This window comes from Chlorocebus sabaeus, chromosome 25, assembly GCF_047675955.1.
Source record: "Chlorocebus sabaeus isolate Y175 chromosome 25, mChlSab1.0.hap1, whole genome shotgun sequence".
In the NCBI taxonomy this organism is placed as follows: domain Eukaryota; kingdom Metazoa; phylum Chordata; class Mammalia; order Primates; family Cercopithecidae; genus Chlorocebus; species Chlorocebus sabaeus.
In genome coordinates, this window is record NC_132928.1 from 86124525 (window position 1) to 86142834 (window position 18310).

Here is an 18310-nt window from a genome sequence, read left to right on the forward strand (position 1 = left end):
AGCTGCCAGCCTTTCATTATTATGATGAAGCTGTGGGTTAAAATCCCATCTGTGACATAATTTTTATATCACTTTAATATTTTATGCAACAAATGAATAGACATGGTCTCAACAGACCACAGGGTAAAATGTTAGAAACATAACAAACTCTTGCTGACCCCAAAGACAAGGACATCAAATTATCTTTCCAGTTTTCCCTCATATTTGTCCATGTATTTTCAGACAATACATTCATCTGCTAATGCTTGATTTTCTGTATCTCAAATTCCATTCCTTGATCCATGATACAAGCTCCCACGGATAGTGGCCTGCTCCCTCCTCCATCATCACCCCCAGGTTCCTTACACTCCTCCCACTGTCACAGCAGAACTGCATTCCACTTTATGTCTGCACTGAGGGGTTGACAACATCATTTCATCTTATAGAATTTATTGCTACAATACAAAAAAATATAAACTACTGTAAAACCTTGTTTGAGATATATATAGATAAATCTATATCTATCTATATTTCTTCTAATATTTATTACTTTCATTTCAAAAGCTTTAGAATTTTGTCTTGTGTGTAATATTTAGAATTTTTAGGAAATTTTTCCAAGGAAATAGAATTTTTAAATAATATTTTTCAGGAAAGTATTTCTCACTTATTTTTGTGAATTTGCATGCCATTTGAATATGATAGTTAACATATTTCATTTCAGAGAAAATTTTTTAAGAATATTAACTTATTTTACTGTATGCATTTCTAAGAAAGTCCTTAAGCACCTATTGTTCCTCTAATATGATTTCCCTACTTTTTAAAATCTTTCGTCAATAACAATATTTTCTTTTTTTTTTTTTAATTTATTTATTATTATTATACTTTAAGTTGTAGGGTACATGTGCATAACGTGCAGGGTTGTTACATGTGTATACTTGTGCCATGTTGCTGTGCTGCACCCATCAACTCGTCAGCACCCATCAACTCGTCATTTACATCAGGTATAACTCCCAATGCAATCCCTCCCCCCTCCCCCCTCCCCATGATAGGCCCCGGTGTGTGATGTTCCCCTTCCCGACAATAGCAGGCTCTGAAATTGAGGCAATAATTAATAGCCTACCAACCAAAAAAAGTCCAGGACCAGATGGATTCACAGCTGAATTCTACCAGAGGTACAAGGAGGAGTTGGTACCATTCCTTCTGAAACTATTCCAATCAATAGAAAAAGAGGGAATCCTCCCTAACTCATTTTATGAGGCCAACATCATCCTGAAACCAAAGCCTGGCAGAGACACAACAAAAAAAGAGAATTTTAGACCAATATCCCTGATGAACATCGATGCAAAAATCCTCAATAAAATACTGGCAAACCGGATTCAGCAACACATCAAAAAGCTTATCCAGCATGATCAAGTGGGCTTCATCCCTGGGATGCAAGGCTGGTTCAACATTCGCAAATCAATAAACATAATCCAGCATATAAACAGAACCAAAGACAAGAACCACATCATTATCTCAATAGATGCAGAAAAGGCTTTTGACAAAATTCAACAGCCCTTCATGCTAAAAACGCTCAATAAATTCGGTATTGATGGAACGTACCTCAAAATTATAAGAGCTATTTATGACAAACCCACAGCCAATATCATACTGAATGGGCAAAAACTGGAAAAATTCCCTTTGAAAACAGGCACAAGACAGGGATGCCCTCTCTCACCACTCCTATTCAACATAGTGTTGGAAGTTCTGACTAGGGCAATCAGGCAAGAGAAAGAAATCAAGGGGATTCAGTTAGGAAAAGAAGAAGTCAAATTGTCCCTGTTTGCAAATAACAATATTTTCATATTGTTGTTGCTTTTGTTTACCTTCTAACAGATTTTTCTTACTTTGCCTTTTGAAACTTTCACTTAATTTTTTTAATCAATTATTATATTTTTACTTTTCAACGGTCCTTTATTGTTACCTGTTGCATCCTTTTAGATAGCAAATGATATTTATTTCATGGATTTCATAACATATCATACGTCTCTGAAGATAATGAATTCTGATCACAACAATTCTGCATTTTTAAATCATAATCTCAGTGTATTTATGAGTATGATCATGTGTGATTATGCATATTTCCATGCATATGCATGCTGTGTGAATGTTAGTCGTATATGTGGCTATCCTAGCTCAAAATTCTGGTGGTATTTGACTCTAGACTAATATTTAAGCTAAAAATCTCCAGTCCTTTTAGGCATACTGTGCAAAGTTGTTCTCTGATGTCTTCTATCTGGAGTAGAGTTTCTAGCACACCTCTATCCAGAAGTTTGCCAGAATTCTAGTTTCTCTTTTTATTTAGGAGATAGAACTTTCCTCAAAATTCATTCTTTTGAAGGGTCCATAAAGCAATCTATAATGTTATCTAAGCACTAGAGAAGGAAAAGACAAAATGTGTAACCTATTTGGTAAGGGGTCTGCTTTCACTAGAGAATTTTGAAATTAGGCAAGGAGGCAAAAGAAAATGGATAATGATGAATGTTGAAAATCAAGAGTGTGAATTAACATGGCTTTGGTTAAAAGGACATAGCAATAAGGATTTATTCTGGATTTCTAAATAAATGAACCAAATAATGATAACTGATGAAATAATTGATAACTGGCATTATTGTACAAACATCATTCAAGTTTCTCAAAATGATAGAGAGGCTGCTGCAGTTTTAGAAGTAAATCTGGCAGAATAAACATGGGTTGGGTGGGGCAGCTCATGATTGCACTCCCAGCATTTGCAAGGCCGAGACAGGAGTATTGGTGAGGCCAAGAGTTCAAAACCAGCCTGGGCAACATAGCAAGACTTCATGTCTACAAAAAAAAAAAAAAAAAAAAAAAAACTAGGTATGGTGGCACATGGTTGTAGTCTCAGCTACTCAGGAGGCTGAGGCAGGTGGATCGCTTGAGCCAGAATGTCAAGGATGCAGTGAGCAATGGTATTGCCACTTCACTCCTGCCTGGGTAACAGAGAGAGACCCTGTCACTCAAAAAAATAAAAGTATAAATATGGAAAGATAAGAGATCTTCCTATAAAGATAATACTATTTTTTTCAAATATAAATCTAAATGTATGCATTTATATTGACTTTCTATGCATATGTATTCAATATAACATCTGACTGATTATATCTGAGTTAGTGTCAGGCCGTAAAACATTATTCTATTGAAGTTGTAATTGAGATATCTTTCTTATAAGTTTATATATTTCTCAGAAAAAAAATCTGGTAACAAATGTTGGTCTCATCAAATGTGAAACTCTAGGTAAAAAAACAAGATTTCTTTTTCAAAACAGGTATAAAATCAGATCAAAGAAGGCTGAGTACAATAAAACATTTTGAGAGAGAAAGAGACCGTATTCAGATAATTTGTATTATACTATACTGTATACTCGTTCTATTTTATTATAAGTTACTCTTGTTTATCTCTTACTTGTCTTATTTAAAAATTAAACTTTATCAGAAGTATGTATGGACACAAAATAATATATATAGGGCTCAGTGTCAACCCCAGTCTCAAGAATTTACTGGGGGGCTTCAAATGCATCCCCTGCAGATAAAGATGGATTTCTGTGCTTAACTTACCCTTGTGTCTCCCTTCAGGAAAGAGCATATGAAAACCCCATGGAAAATTACAATCAAACATCAACTGATTTCATCTTATTGGGGTTGTTCCCGCCATCAAGAATTGGCCTTTTGCTCTTCATCGTCATTGTTCTCATTTTCCTAATGGCTCTATTTGGAAACCTATCCATGATTCTTCTCATCTCCTTGGACACCCACCTCCACACACCCATGTATTTCCTACTTAGTCAGCTCTCCCTCATTGACCTAAGTTACATCTCCACCATTGTTCCTAAGATGGCTTCTGATTTTCTGCATGGAAACAAGTCCATCTCCTTCACTGGGTGTGGGATTCAGAGTTTCTTCTTCTTGGCATTAGGAGGTGCAGAAGCACTACTTTTGGCATCTATGGCCTATGATCGTTACATTGCTATTTGCTTTCCTCTTCACTATCTCATCCGCATGAGCAAAAGAGTGTGTGCGCTGATGATAACAGGATCTTGGATCATAGGCTCTATCAATGCTTGTGCTCACACTGTATATATTCTCCATATTCCTTATTGCCGATCCAGGGCCATCAATCATTTCTTCTGTGATGTCCCAGCCATGGTGACTCTGGCCTGCATGGACACCTGGGTCTATGAGGGCACAGTGTTTCTGAGCACCACCATCTTTCTGGTGTTTCCCTTCATTGGTATTTCATGTTCCTATGGCCGGGTTCTCCTTGCTGTCTACCGCATGAAATCTGCAGAAGGGAGGAAGAAGGCCTACCTGACCTGCAGCACCCACCTCACTGTAGTAACTTTCTACTATGCACCTTTTCTCTACACCTATCTGCGTCCAAGATCCCTGTGATCTCCAACAGAGGACAAGGTTCTGGCTGTTTTCTACACCATCCTCACCCCAATGCTCAACCCCATCATCTACAGCCTGAGAAACAAGGAGGTGATGGGGGCCCTGACACGAGTGAGTCAGAGACTCTGCTCTGTGAAAATGTAGAAACATTTTCTATTTAAGGCTCCAGGACTCAGATACACATCCATCCAGCAGTGTATAGTAATTAAAACATTATTTCAATCCTAGAGTTCAGGAGCTAAAAGTAATCAAGGTAAGAGAAAAAAAAATCACTGATTTCTGGACAAAATTGTTATACACACACACACACACACACACACACACACACACACACACATAATTCTAAACAACCTTTTTTCTTCATGGCATTGTTTCCATAAATTTTGAAAGCACCTACTTTTGCTAATATGTTGTCAATGAGAATTTTTGGTTTTGGTCATGCAGAAATGGAAATGAAATTTGTCTAAATTTGGCACTCAGCATAACAATTTCATTATGGTCAATTTGTTTTCCAGTAATTTTAAATTTACTTTTTTGTTTATGTCTAAAACAAAACAAAAAATAAGTCTCTTGACTTGGTGTATCTAATTGAAAGCTGTAAGATGTCTTATCTTTCTTATCTTAGACACTTAACATACCAGTTACCCATTCTTTCAATTTAGAGTTGTTTTTACACAATTTAGCAGAGAGCTCATCAGGGATTCTTAAGTCCTGATACCACTCTGGATGGCCTATGACAAGATTATGTTCTTTATAGGGGAATGAATCCCGGGAAATGATTTAACATTAGGTATATTTTGATCAACAACAAGGACTGGAATGTGCCAGCAGTAATAAAAATGGTTACCTTTAGGCCTTTAACCTGTTTTGGGTTGATTTTGGTATAGTGTAAGGACGGGGAGTTTAGTTTCATTTTTCTGTCTAAAAATATCCAGTTTTCCCAGCACCGTATATTGAAGACACTGTCTTTTTCCCAATGAATGTTCTTGGTACTGCTGTCAAAAATCAGTTACACAGAAAGGTTTTGTGTGTTCTCACTCCTATGAGGGATCTAAAATTGTAAAAAATTGAACTAGTGGAAATAGATAAAAGACTGATGGTCACCAGAGGGTAGGAACGGTACAGGTGAGGGGTGATAAAGTGGGGATGGTTATAGTTGCAAAAATATAATTAGATAGAATGAATAAGAATCAGTATTTGGTAGCACAATAGAGTAACTATAGTAAACAATAATTTATTGTAGAATTTATTGTACGTATTAAATAATAACTGAAAGTGTGCAATTAGAATGTTCCCAACACAAAGAAACAAGACATATTTGAGGTGGTTACCATAATTACCCCAATTTGATCATTATGCATTGTATGTCTTTATCAAAACATCACATATACTCCAAAATTATGTATTACTATTAAGTATCCACAGTAATTAAAATAAAAAAAACAGTTAGCTGTAGATACATGGATTTATTTCTGCGTTCTCTGTTCTGTTTCACTGTTTTATGTGTCTGTTTTTATGCCATTGCCATTCTGTTTTGGTTATTACTTGTTTGTAGTATAGTTGAAGTTTGGTACTATTATGGTTCCAGTTTTTTTCTTTTCATTCTAGAATGCTTTGACTATTTGGGTTCCATACAATAGTTCGATAGAAATCTTTAATAGAGTCTCCAACTCCCAGCGCGAGCAACACAGAAGACCGGTGATTTCTGCATTTTCAACTGAGGTACTGGGTTCATCTCACTGGGGAGTGCCAGAGGATCGGTGCTGGTCAGCTGCTGCAGCCCAACCAGCGAGAGCTGAAGCAGGGCGAGGCATTGCCTCACCTGGAAAGCGAAAGGGGGAAGGGAATCCCTTTTCCTAGCCAGGGGAACTGAGACACACAACACCTGGAAAATCGGGCAACTCCCACCCCAATACTGCGCTTTAAGCAAACAGGCACACCAGGAGATCATATCCCACACCTGGCTGGGAGGGTCCCACACCCACGGGGCCTCCCTCAATGCTAGCACAGCAGTCTGTGATCTACCAGCAAGGCAGCAGCGAGGCTGGGGGAGGGGCACCCGCCATTGCTGAGGCTTAAGTAGCTAAACAAAGCTGCTGGGAAGCTCGAACTGGGTGGAGCTCACAGCAGCTCAAGGAAACCTGCCTGTCTCTGTAGACTCCGCCTCTGGGGACAGGGCACAGTAAACAATAACAAACGCAGCAGAAAGCTCTGCAGACGCAAACGACTCTGTCTGACAGCTTTGAAGAGAGCAGTGGATCTCCCAACACGGAGGTTGAGATCTGAGAAGGGACAGACTCCCTGCTCAAGTGGGTCCCTGACCCCGGAGTAGCCTAACTAGTAGACATCCCCCACTAGGGACAGTCTGACACCCCACACCTCACAGGGTGGAGTACACCCCTGAGAGGAAGCTTCCAAAGCAAGAATCAGACAGGTACACTCGCTGTTCAGAAATATTCTATCTTCTGCAGCCTCTGCTGCTGATACCCAGGCAAACAGGGTCTGGAGTGGACCTCAAGCAATCTCCAACAGACCTACAGCTGAGGGTCCTGACTGTTAGAAGGAAAACTATCAAACAGGAAGGACACCTACACCAAAACCCCATCAGTACATCACCATCATCAAAGACCAGAGGCAGATAAAACCACAAAGATGGGGAAAAAGCAGGGCAGAAAAGCTGGAAATTCAAGAAATAAGAGCGCATCTCCCCCGGCAAAGGAGCGCAGCTCATCGCCAGCAACGGATCAAAGCTGGACGGAGAATGACTTCGACGAGATGAGAGAAGAAGGCTTCAGTCCATCAAATTTCTCAGAGCTAAAGGAGGAATTACGTACCCAGCGCAAAGAAACTAAAAATCTTGAAAAAAAAGTGGAAGAATTGATGGCTAGAGTAATTAGTGCAGAGAAGCTCACAAACAAAATGAAAGAGACGAAAACCATGGCACGAGAAATACGTGACAAATGCACAAGCTTCAGTAACCGACTCGATCAACTGGAAGAAAGAATGTCAGCGATTGAGGATCAAATGAATGAAATGAAGCGAGAAGAGAAACCAAAAGAAAAAGGAAGAAAAAGAAATGAACAAAGCCTGCAAGAAGTATGGGATTATGTAAAAAGACCAAATCTACGTCTGATTGGGATGCCTGAAAGTGAGGGGGAAAATGGAACCAAGTTGGAAAACACTCTTCAGGATATCATCCAGGAGAACTTCCTCAACCTAGTAGGGCAGGCCAACATTCAAATCCAGGAAATACAGAGAACGCCACAAAGATACTCCTCGAGAAGAGCAACTCCAAGACACATAATTGCCAGATTCACCAAAGTTGAAATGAAGGAAAATATCTTAAGGGCAGCCAGAGAGAAAGGTCGGGTTACCCACAAAGGGAAGCCCATCAGACTAACAGCAGATCTCTCGGCAGAAACTCTTCAAGCCAGAAGAGAGTGGGGGCCAATATTCAACATTCTTAAAGAAAAGAATTTTAAACCCAGAATTTTATATCCAGCCAAACTAAGTTTCATAAGTGAAGGAGAAATAAAATCCTTTACAGATAAGCAAATGCTTAGAGATTTTGTCACCACTAGGCCTGCCTTACAAGAGACCCTGAAGGAAGCACTAAACATGGAAAGGAACAACCGGTACCAGCCATTGCAAAAACATGCCAAAATGTAAAGACTATCAAGGCTAGGAAGAAACTGCATCAACTAACAAGCAAAATAACCAGTTAATATCATAATGGCAGGATCAAGTTCACATATAACAATCTTAACCTTAAATGTAAATGGACTAAATGCTCCAATTAAAAGACACAGACTGGCAAGCTGGATAAAGAGTCAAGACCCATCAGTCTGCTGTATTCAGGAGACCCACCTCACACGTAGAGACATACATAGGCTCAAAATAAAGGGATGGAGGAAGATTTACCAAGCAAATGGAGAACAAAAAAAAGCGGGGGTTGCAATACTAGTCTCTGATAAAACAGACTTTAAACCATCAAAGATCAAAAGAGACAAAGAAGGCCATTACATAATGGTAAAGGGATCAATTCAACAGGAAGAGCTAACTATCCTAAATATATATGCACCCAATACAGGAGCACCCAGATTCATAAAGCAAGTCCTTAGAGACTTACAAAGAGACTTAGACTCCCATATAATAATAATGGGAGACTTCAACACTCCACTGTCAACATTAGATAGATCAACGAGACAGAAAGTTAACAAGGATATCCAGGAATTGAACTCATCTCTGCAGCAAGCAGACCTAATAGACATCTATAGAACTCTCCACCCCAAATCAACAGAATATACATTCTTCTCAGTACCACATCGTACTTACTCCAAAATTGACCACGTAATTGGAAGTAAAGCACTCCTCAGCAAATGTACAAGAACAGAAATTATAACAAACTGTCTCTCAGACCACAGTGCAATCAAACTAGAACTCAGGACTAAGAAACTCAATCAAAACCGCTCAACTACATGGAAACTGAACAACCTGCTCCTGAATGACTACTGGGTACATAACGAAATGAAGGCAGAAATAAAGATGTTCTTTGAAACCAATGAGAACAAAGATACAACATACCAGAATCTCTGGGACACATTTAAAGCAGTGTGTAGAGGGAAATTTATAGCACTAAATGCCCACAAGAGAAAGCAGGAAAGATCTAAAATTGACACTCTAACATCGCAATTAAAAGAACTAGAGAAGCAAGAGCAAACACATTCGAAAGCTAGCAGAAGGCAAGAAATAACTAAGATCAGAGCAGAACTGAAGGAGATAGAGACACAAAAAACCCTCCAAAAAATCAATGAATCCAGGAGTTGGTTTTTTGAAAAGATCAACAAAATTGACAGACCACTAGCAAGACTAATAAAGAAGAAAAGAGAGAAGAATCAAATCGACGCAATTAAAAATGATAAAGGGGATATCACCACCGACCCCACAGAAATACAAACTACCATCAGAGAATACTATAAACACCTCTACGCAAATAAACTGGAAAATCTAGAAGAAATGGATAATTTCCTGGACACTTACACTCTCCCAAGACTAAACCAGGAAGAAGTTGAATCCCTGAATAGACCAATAGCAGGCTCTGAAATTGAGGCAATAATTAATAGCCTACCAACCAAAAAAAGTCCAGGACCAGATGGATTCACAGCTGAATTCTACCAGATGTACAAGGAGGAGTTGGTACCATTCCTTCTGAAACTATTCCAATCAATAGAAAAAGAGGGAATCCTCCCTAACTCATTTTATGAGGCCAACATCATCCTGATACCAAAGCCTGGCAGAGACACAACAAAAAAAGAGAATTTTAGACCAATATCCCTGATGAACATCGATGCAAAAATCCTCAATAAAATACTGGCAAACCGGATTCAGCAACACATCAAAAAGCTTATCCACCATGATCAAGTGGGCTTCATCCCTGGGATGCAAGGCTGGTTCAACATTCGCAAATCAATAAACATAATCCAGCATATAAACAGAACCAAAGACAAGAACCACATCATTATCTCAATAGATGCAGAAAAGGCTTTTGACAAAATTCAACAGCCCTTCATGCTAAAAACGCTCAATAAATTCGGTATTGATGGAACGTACCTCAAAATCATAAGAGCTATTTATGACAAACCCACAGCCAATATCATACTGAATGGGCAAAAACTGGAAAAATTCCCTTTGAAAACTGGCACAAGACAGGGATGCCCTCTCTCACCACTCCTATTCAATATAGTGTTGGAATTTCTGGCTAGGGCAATCAGGCAAGAGAAGGAAATCAAGGGGATTCAGTTAGGAAAAGAAGAAGTCAAATTGTCCCTGTTTGCAGATGACATGATTGTTTATTTAGAAAACCCCATTGTCTCAGCCCAAAATCTCCTTAAGCTGATAAGCAACTTCAGCAAAGTCTCAGGATACAAAATTAATGTGCAAAAATTACAAGCATTCTTATACACCAGTAACAGACAAACAGAGAGCCAAATCAGGAATGAACTTCCATTCACAATTGCTTCAAAGAGAATAAAATACCTAGGAATCCAACTTACAAGGGATGTAAAGGACCTCTTCAAGGAGAACTACAAACCGCTGCTCAGTGAAATAAAAGAGGACACAAACAAATGGAAGAACATACCATGCTCATGGATAGGAAGAATCAATATCGTGAAAATGGCCATACTGCCCAAGGTAATTTATAGATTCAATGCCATTCCCATCAAGCTACCAATGAGCTTCTTCACAGAATTGGAAAAAACTGCTTTAAAGTTCATATGGAACCAAAAAAGAGCCCGCAACTCCAAGAGAATCCTAAGTCAAAAGAACAAAGCTGGAGGCATCACGCTACCTGACTTCAAACTATACTACAAGGCTACAGTAACCAAAACAGCATGGTACTGGTACCAAAACAGAGATATAGACCAATGGAACAGAACAGAGTCCTCAGAAATAATACCACACATCTACAGCCATCTGATCTTTGACAAACCTGAGAGAAACAAGAAATGGGGAAAGGATTCCCTATTTAATAAATGGTGCTGGGATAATTGGCTAGCCATAAGTAGAAAGCTGAAACTGGATCCTTTCCTTACTCCTTATACGAAAATTAATTCAAGATGGATTAGAGACTTAAATGTTAGACCTAATACCATAAAAATCCTAGAGGAAAACCTAGGTAGTACCATTCAGGACATAGGCATGGGCAAAGACTTCATGTCTAAAACACCAAAAGCAACAGCAGCAAAAGCCAAAATTGACAAATGGGATCTCATTAAACTAAAGAGCTTCTGCACAGCAAAAGAAACTACCATCAGAGTGAACAGGCAACCTACAGAATGGGAGAAAATTTTTGCAATATACTCATCTGACAAAGGGCTAATATCCAGAACCTACAAAGAACTCAAACAAATTTACAAGAAAAAAACAACCCCATCAAAAAGTGGGCAAAGGATATGAACAGACATTTCTCAAAAGAAGACATTCATACAGCCAACAGACACATGAAAAAATGCTGATCATCACTGGCCATCAGAGAAATGCAAATCAAAACCACAATGAGATACCATCTCACACCAGTTAGAATGGCGATCATTCAAAAGTCAGGAAACAACAGGTGCTGGAGAGGATGTGGAGAAATAGGAACACTTTTACACTGTTGGTGGGATTGTAAACTAGTTCAACCATTATGGAAAACAGTATGGCGATTCCTCAAGGATCTAGAACTAGATGCACCATATGACCCAGCCATCCCATTACTGGGTATATACCCAAAGGATTATAAATTATGCTGCTATAAAGAACACATGCACACGTATGTTTATCACAGCACTATTCACAATAGCAAAGACTTGGAATCAACCCAAATGTCCATCAGTGACAGATTGGATTAAGAAAATGTGGCACATATACACCATGGAATACTATGCAGCCATAAAATAGGATGAGTTTGTGTCCTTTGTAGGGACATGGATGCAGCTGGAAACCCTCATTCTTAGCAAACTATCACAAGAACAGAAAACCAAACACCGCATGTTCTCACTAATAGGTGGGACTGAACAATGAGATCACTTGGACTCGGGAAGGGGAACATCACACACCGGGGCCTATCATGGGGAGGGGGGAGGGGGGAGGGATTGCACTGGGAGTTATACCTGATGTACATGACGAGTTGATGGGTGCAGCACACCAACATGGCACAAGTATACATATGTAACAAATCTGCACGTTATGCACATGTACCCTACAACTTGAAGTTTAATAATAATAAATAAATTTAAAAAAAAAAAGAAATCTTTAATAATGGTTTTTACTATTTATGTGCAGAATGTCATTAGTATTTTGATAGACATTGCATTGAATCTGTAGTTTGGTCATTTAAATAATATTAGTTCTTCCAATCCATGAGCATTAGATTTCTTTCCATTCATTTGTATTCCTCTTCATTTTCTTTCACCAGTGATTTGTACAAACACATTCTAGTGTTCTCTTCCATGATTACAGTTAACAGTAAAGTATTACATAGTTCAATGCTCTTTAAATTTCATTTCTATTTCTAAGCTGTGGATATTTGTTTTGCCATATTGTAGCAGTTAAAACATAAATTTTGAACTTGTTTTACAAATCAGACTAAGTCTTTGTTGTGCTTTGTTGCAATGAGCAGTGTGTATCTTTTTTTTGTAATGATTTACTAACAAAGTTTACTGCCTTAGCTTCCTGGCATTTCCTGTCCTGATATTCACTCAGATAGGTCATATTCCATGAATACAATGGGGAGGGGCTCTGGAACAGAGGGAAAATAGGCCTCCCATCATGAGTCACTCACTCCTTCCGGGGAGATCACCTTCTCCCTTCCCCGTTAGAGACACTTGTACCCTACAGCCACCTGTGCCACTGCTTCGGTCGTCACCACCAATCTGAGCCCAGCCATAACCCAGCCACTCCTTGGAATCCTGTGCTGCTGGGAAGTATTACAAGGGATGTGTGTGTGTGTGTGTGTGTGTGCCCCCTTGTGTACACACTACTACTGGACCAAAACTGCTTGCAAATGTGACCAATCTGTCCAGCTCTTCTGTCACATGCATACTCAGAGATGAAATTATTAAATATTCCAATGATAACAGCAGAGCATGAAACTATGCATGGAGCCCTTTGAGTGTGGAATCCTGTGCATATGCCCATGAGGCCAGTCCCGAGAAGGATGGAAAGAGTGGACAGGAAGTGAATGACATCATGCAGTCTAGGATAGTGGTGGGAATGTGAGACGGTCTGGGTGTTTGTATTCTCCCAAAATCCATATGCTTAAATCTTAACCCTTAATGTCATAGTATTAAGAGTTGGGGCCTTTTGGGAAATGATTAGGTCATGAGGATGGCACCCTCTTGAATAAGATTAATGCCTTTCTAAAGGAGGATCAAGGGAGCTTATTTGTCCCTTCTACCATGTGGGGTCACAGCAGATGGTACCATGTATGGTGTCATAGAAGGCACCATCTATGAACCAGAAAGCAAGATTTCTCCAGACACTGCATATTCAGTCACTGTGTCTTAAACTTCCCAGCTTCCGCAACTCTGAGAAATACATTTCTCTTGTTTATAGGTTACCCAGTTTAAGATATTTTTGTCATAGAAGCTTGAATAGACCAAGATACAATGCCGGCTGTTTTTGTTGGTTGTTATTACTGGAAAGAGCCTGAGGGAGGACTGAATTGAGCAGTGGTGCCCAGTTCAGACTCTTTACCCATTCCAGGTGGTGATTCATGGAGGGAAGCAGGAGACCTAGCTCTATGATTTTCTGTGATGTACCATGGCCTTGGGGAAATCATTCCATCTCTCTGAAGTTAGTTTACTGAAAAACAATATCGATGGCTTTACCTTGTTGGTAAATGGCATCATTGAAGTCCCACCTGCTGACATTCCTGTATAGGCAACGGTAATCCTATTTTTCATGCCAATGTCTCTGTGAATGGATAAAGAGGTCACCAATGAATGCTGAGCATTTCAAGGCTATCAGAAATGACTTCAAAATTCTTTTACCCCCATAGGCTCTGGTTCAGGGAAGCAATAAGCCCCTCCCTGCTGACATCTGAGTATCTGCACTCAGAGGCCACTCCTTCCCCCTTATGGTCATTAAGAAGAACAATGGAGAAAAGTCAAATTTTCCAAATATACTGTCACCTGCTACATTGTTTATGAGAATGTAGTCCTGATAATTTTGAAAGTTGGATAATAATCCCTCTTGGGGAAATTAACGAATTCATTACCTCACAGAGTCCTTGGCTCACTGTTCATTGTGCCTGGTTTTAGCCATTTTTCTTTCCCTCCAAATGTTACGCTGTGGTTATTTTTCACTTCACAGTCATTCTTTTTTTTTTTTTTTTTTTTTTTTTTTTGAGGCGGAGTTTCGCTCTGTCGCCCAGGCTGGAGTGCAGTGGCCGGATCTCAGCTCACTGCAAGCTCCGCCTCCCGGGTTCACGCCATTCTCCTGCCTCAGCCTCCCGAGTAGCTGGGACTACAGGCGCCCGCCACCTCGCCCGGCTAGATTTTTGTATTTTTTAGTAGAGACGGGGTTTCACCGGGTTAGTTGTTTCATGTCCTCAGGCTAGAAGATGCAAATTTTACAGCATGCGGTATCTATTAGCATTTCATACCACACTGTGTGCATTTAGAAATTTCTTATGTATTAAACTAGCAAAGTTTGATTCATGGAAAGGGACATGAGTATTCTCTCTACTGTGAAGGGTGAGTATCTTTCACATCACAACGAGCTGTGGTTCAATAGTGAAATAATTGAGTAGAGTGAAGGAGTGAGTGACACACCATCCACAAATATGCAGAGTCAGCATATTTATTAGTTTGGGCTGAAAACATTTGAGAAATTTTGGTTAACATTGGAGAAAAAGGTATCTTACCTGTCTTTTCAGCATGCAGCAAGTTCTGAAGATTCCTCCAGGAGCCTCTGGTACGTTCTGACACTCTTCCAGTACCCTTTCTGTATCAGAATAGAAAATTGCCCTTCGCCAGAGCCTGACAGCCGGAGGAATGCAGTGGGCCTGAATAAATAAACTACCAGAATTAACCCTCATTTTTTACTATCTTTACACTCCCATATACTTCCCAGTGACTCCCTTGGAATGCATGGCTTCAAGCTAGTTTCTCTTTTTTTCTGTACTTTTTTCTGCAATTTATCATTCTTTTGCTAAAATTATAAAAAAAATCTTGCTCTGACCATTTATTTGGACTTCACACTCTTGTGAAGATTCCCATGTACATGTAAAATGAATAAAACTTATATGCTTTTCCCTCGTTAATCTGTCTCATATCGATTTGTTTCCTAGACCTTGGCGAAAGGCTCACAGGGGATATAAAGTGGGCGAGGTGGAGGTGATCCCTCGGTTTCTATAGAAGTAATAATTGGCTTTCTTTCGTAAGATTTACCTCAACCCCACTACTAACTATTTTTTTTACTTGCCTTTAAAATCTGGAGAAAAAATAGACAATTATTTTACAGATGAAATATCTTATAAATCACTGAATACTTATTTGGTACTTATAGCGTTTGAGGAGAATACAAAGATGAATACATGGATCACACATGTTAGATTGAGGTCAATTTGACATTTGGGACTTAATCTCAGCTATTTTGTCTCACTGCCACAAATTCAATCGTATGATCCTTTTAATTTTATCTGATAAATATTTTAAAATACATTTGTCTTCCTCCATCCCTCTATTCACTGCCCTTACTTTTGATAGGGTTTTCCCTCTCTAAGGAAACTTAAAATTTCACAGAAATTTTGTCTTTACCACAAGTAGTGTGTTATTTACTTTCAGTATCCTCTATGCATTCTATAATTGTGAGCTGTCTGGTGAAGCTAGAAGGGCCAATTAGGTAGTTGCAAAGATATTTCCCTGGTGCTAAAACTTAATTAATGAAGATCCCCTACCAGGGATCAGATGCTAAATACTGATTCAACAGACTTTATTAAAAGTAAATGAATACAAGTATCTATAATTTGCAGGAAGAAGCATTAACTCCAGGAGAAGAAGGGCTTAATGTCACGGAGCAGTCACTGGCTATGTGACACTGATTTAAAGTGCAACAAGTAATTCAGCAGGGCTGCTAATTTTCTCGCAAGTTAGAGTTAATTTCCTGATTAAACATCTTGTAAGTTTTGAATGGTTTAGCCCTATTTGCCCTAGAAATTTTACCTTTTCAACGTGCAGTTTTACCAGCATAAAGTGTACTGAAACTCTCAGTATCATATTATAGCAGAATTGTCTTCTTTTACACATTATCAACTAAAATATCTTTTCAGCCCCCTAATAAACTGATTTGTTAGAAATATAGTTATACTGTATCTTCACTGGTAGTTTTAATTGGCTTCCTCTGAATTGCTGAGTTTGATTGTTCCTAGATAGTTGCATGTTTTTAAAAAACTCAGGAAAAACTCCTAAGTATAATAAAAATATTTAGTGCAATTATTTGCTCATATTATTCTTTTTATAGATTAATTTTCTTTAATATCTAAATAATATATGTATTTTATTTTTAAGAATAAGAGTCAAAGTCGGCCGGGCATGGTAGCTCACACCTGTAATCCCAACACTTTGGGAGGCCAAGACGGGTGGATTAACTGAGGTCAGGAATTTGAGACCAGCCTGGCAAACATGGTGAAACCCCATCTCTACTTAAAAAATACAAAAAATTAGCTGGGCACGGTGGGGCGCACCTGTAATCCCAGTTACTAGGGAGGCTGAGGCAGGAGAATCGCTTGAACCTGGGAGGTGGAGGTTGCAGTGAGCTGAGATCATGCCATTGCACTCCAGACTGGGGGACAAGATAATGTAAACAAGGGGTAGCTTTAGGGGTACTTGCCCAAGAACATGGGGGCCACCAGCAACCTGTAGCCTTCCTATCATAGGTTTTAGACCCTGTAGCCTGTGGATGGCCTGAATGTGTTCCATCTATTGCAGCCACCACCTTGTTAAATGAAGAAAGCAGACAGCTGACCTTTGGGGAAATTTGGTGTAAGCACACCCCATCAAGTCAGAACTATTTTAAACCAGAAAGCAGGAAGATGGCTCACTGATTTAAAAGTGTCAGTGGCTCAAGGATTTAAAGCATGAAGCTATCCTATGAGAAAGAGATGATTTAACCCTAACCGCTGATAATTCACTTAACCCAGCAGGTTTCCTAACAGGGAATCCAAATCTAAAAGGACCTGAGCATCAGTGTTTAGATTTAATTGATTATCACACAAAAGGAAGGTCTGATTTAATAGAAACCCCTTTCAAAACAGGGCAGCACTTATTTTAGATGGCTCTTCCCAGGTAATTGAAGGGAAAAGACACAAAGGCTATTCAGTAGTTGAAGGGGAAGCTCTTGCAGAAATCAAGTCAGGAAGATTGCCTAATAATTGGTCTGCCCAAATTTGTGAATCGTTTGCATTAAATCAGGCTTTGAAACACTTGCAAAACTAGTAAGGGGCTATTTATACTGACTCCAAGTACGCCTTCGGGGTAGCTCACACCTGTGGAAAAATTTGGACTAATAGAAAATATTGATTCAGATAATGGGACTCATTTCACTGCGCATGTCATTAAGAAATTAACCCAAACACTACACATAACTGGGAATACCATACTCCCTGGCACCCACCTTCATCAGGAAGAGTGGAGAAAATGAACCAAACTTTGAAGAGCCACTTGACCAGATTAGTCTTAGACACATGGTTCCATGGACTAAATGCCTTCCCATTGCCTTGTTAAGAATCCAAACTGCCCCTCAGAAAGATGGTTTAGCTCCTTAGGAGATGCTAAATGGGTTGTCCTATTTACAACCCACTGCTGACATTCACACTTGGTCTACCACTTTCTCTTCCCTCAGAACTAAAGGTCTTTTAGCACAGGCACTACCCCTAGAGTTTCCAGCATACCAGCATCAGCCTGGGGATAACGTCCTCATCAAAAGTTGCAAAGAAGGAAAACTCAAACCGGCTTGGGAAGGACCCTACCTAGTGCTTTTAACCACCGAGACTGCAGCATAAAGAGGATGGGCTTATCATATCCGAGTCAAGAAGGCATCACCACCTCCAGAGCCACGGACCATTGTTCTGGGGGAGAGTCCTACCAAACTAAAGCTAAGAAAAATTGAACCCTCTTATATCTCCTTTACCCCTTCCATACCCAATGACCACTCGGATTGTCTTCCAGCCCACCGGGCACGAGCTGTATGGTAGCTCTTCCAAGACCCCACAGCCTGGGTAATGAATTCTGCTGAGCTCCCTCTCTCTCTCTCTCTGCTATTCCCTGAAGTCCAGCACCCTGCATGTCAGCCCCTCTCCTGATGCCAATTTTACCTCATATTTCTCACGGCAGGGGGAA

General features: G+C 39.6%; 1 protein-coding gene across 1 annotated transcript; it reads left to right on the forward strand.

Annotated features, from left to right (window-relative positions):
- Positions 1-3632: 3632 nt before the first annotated feature.
- Positions 3633-4571, forward strand: LOC103230954 (olfactory receptor 2L8). The gene is given in 1 exon segment (XM_007990099.3): positions 3633-4571. A coding segment is annotated over 1 exon segment (939 nt).
- Positions 4572-18310: the final 13739 nt, after the last annotated feature.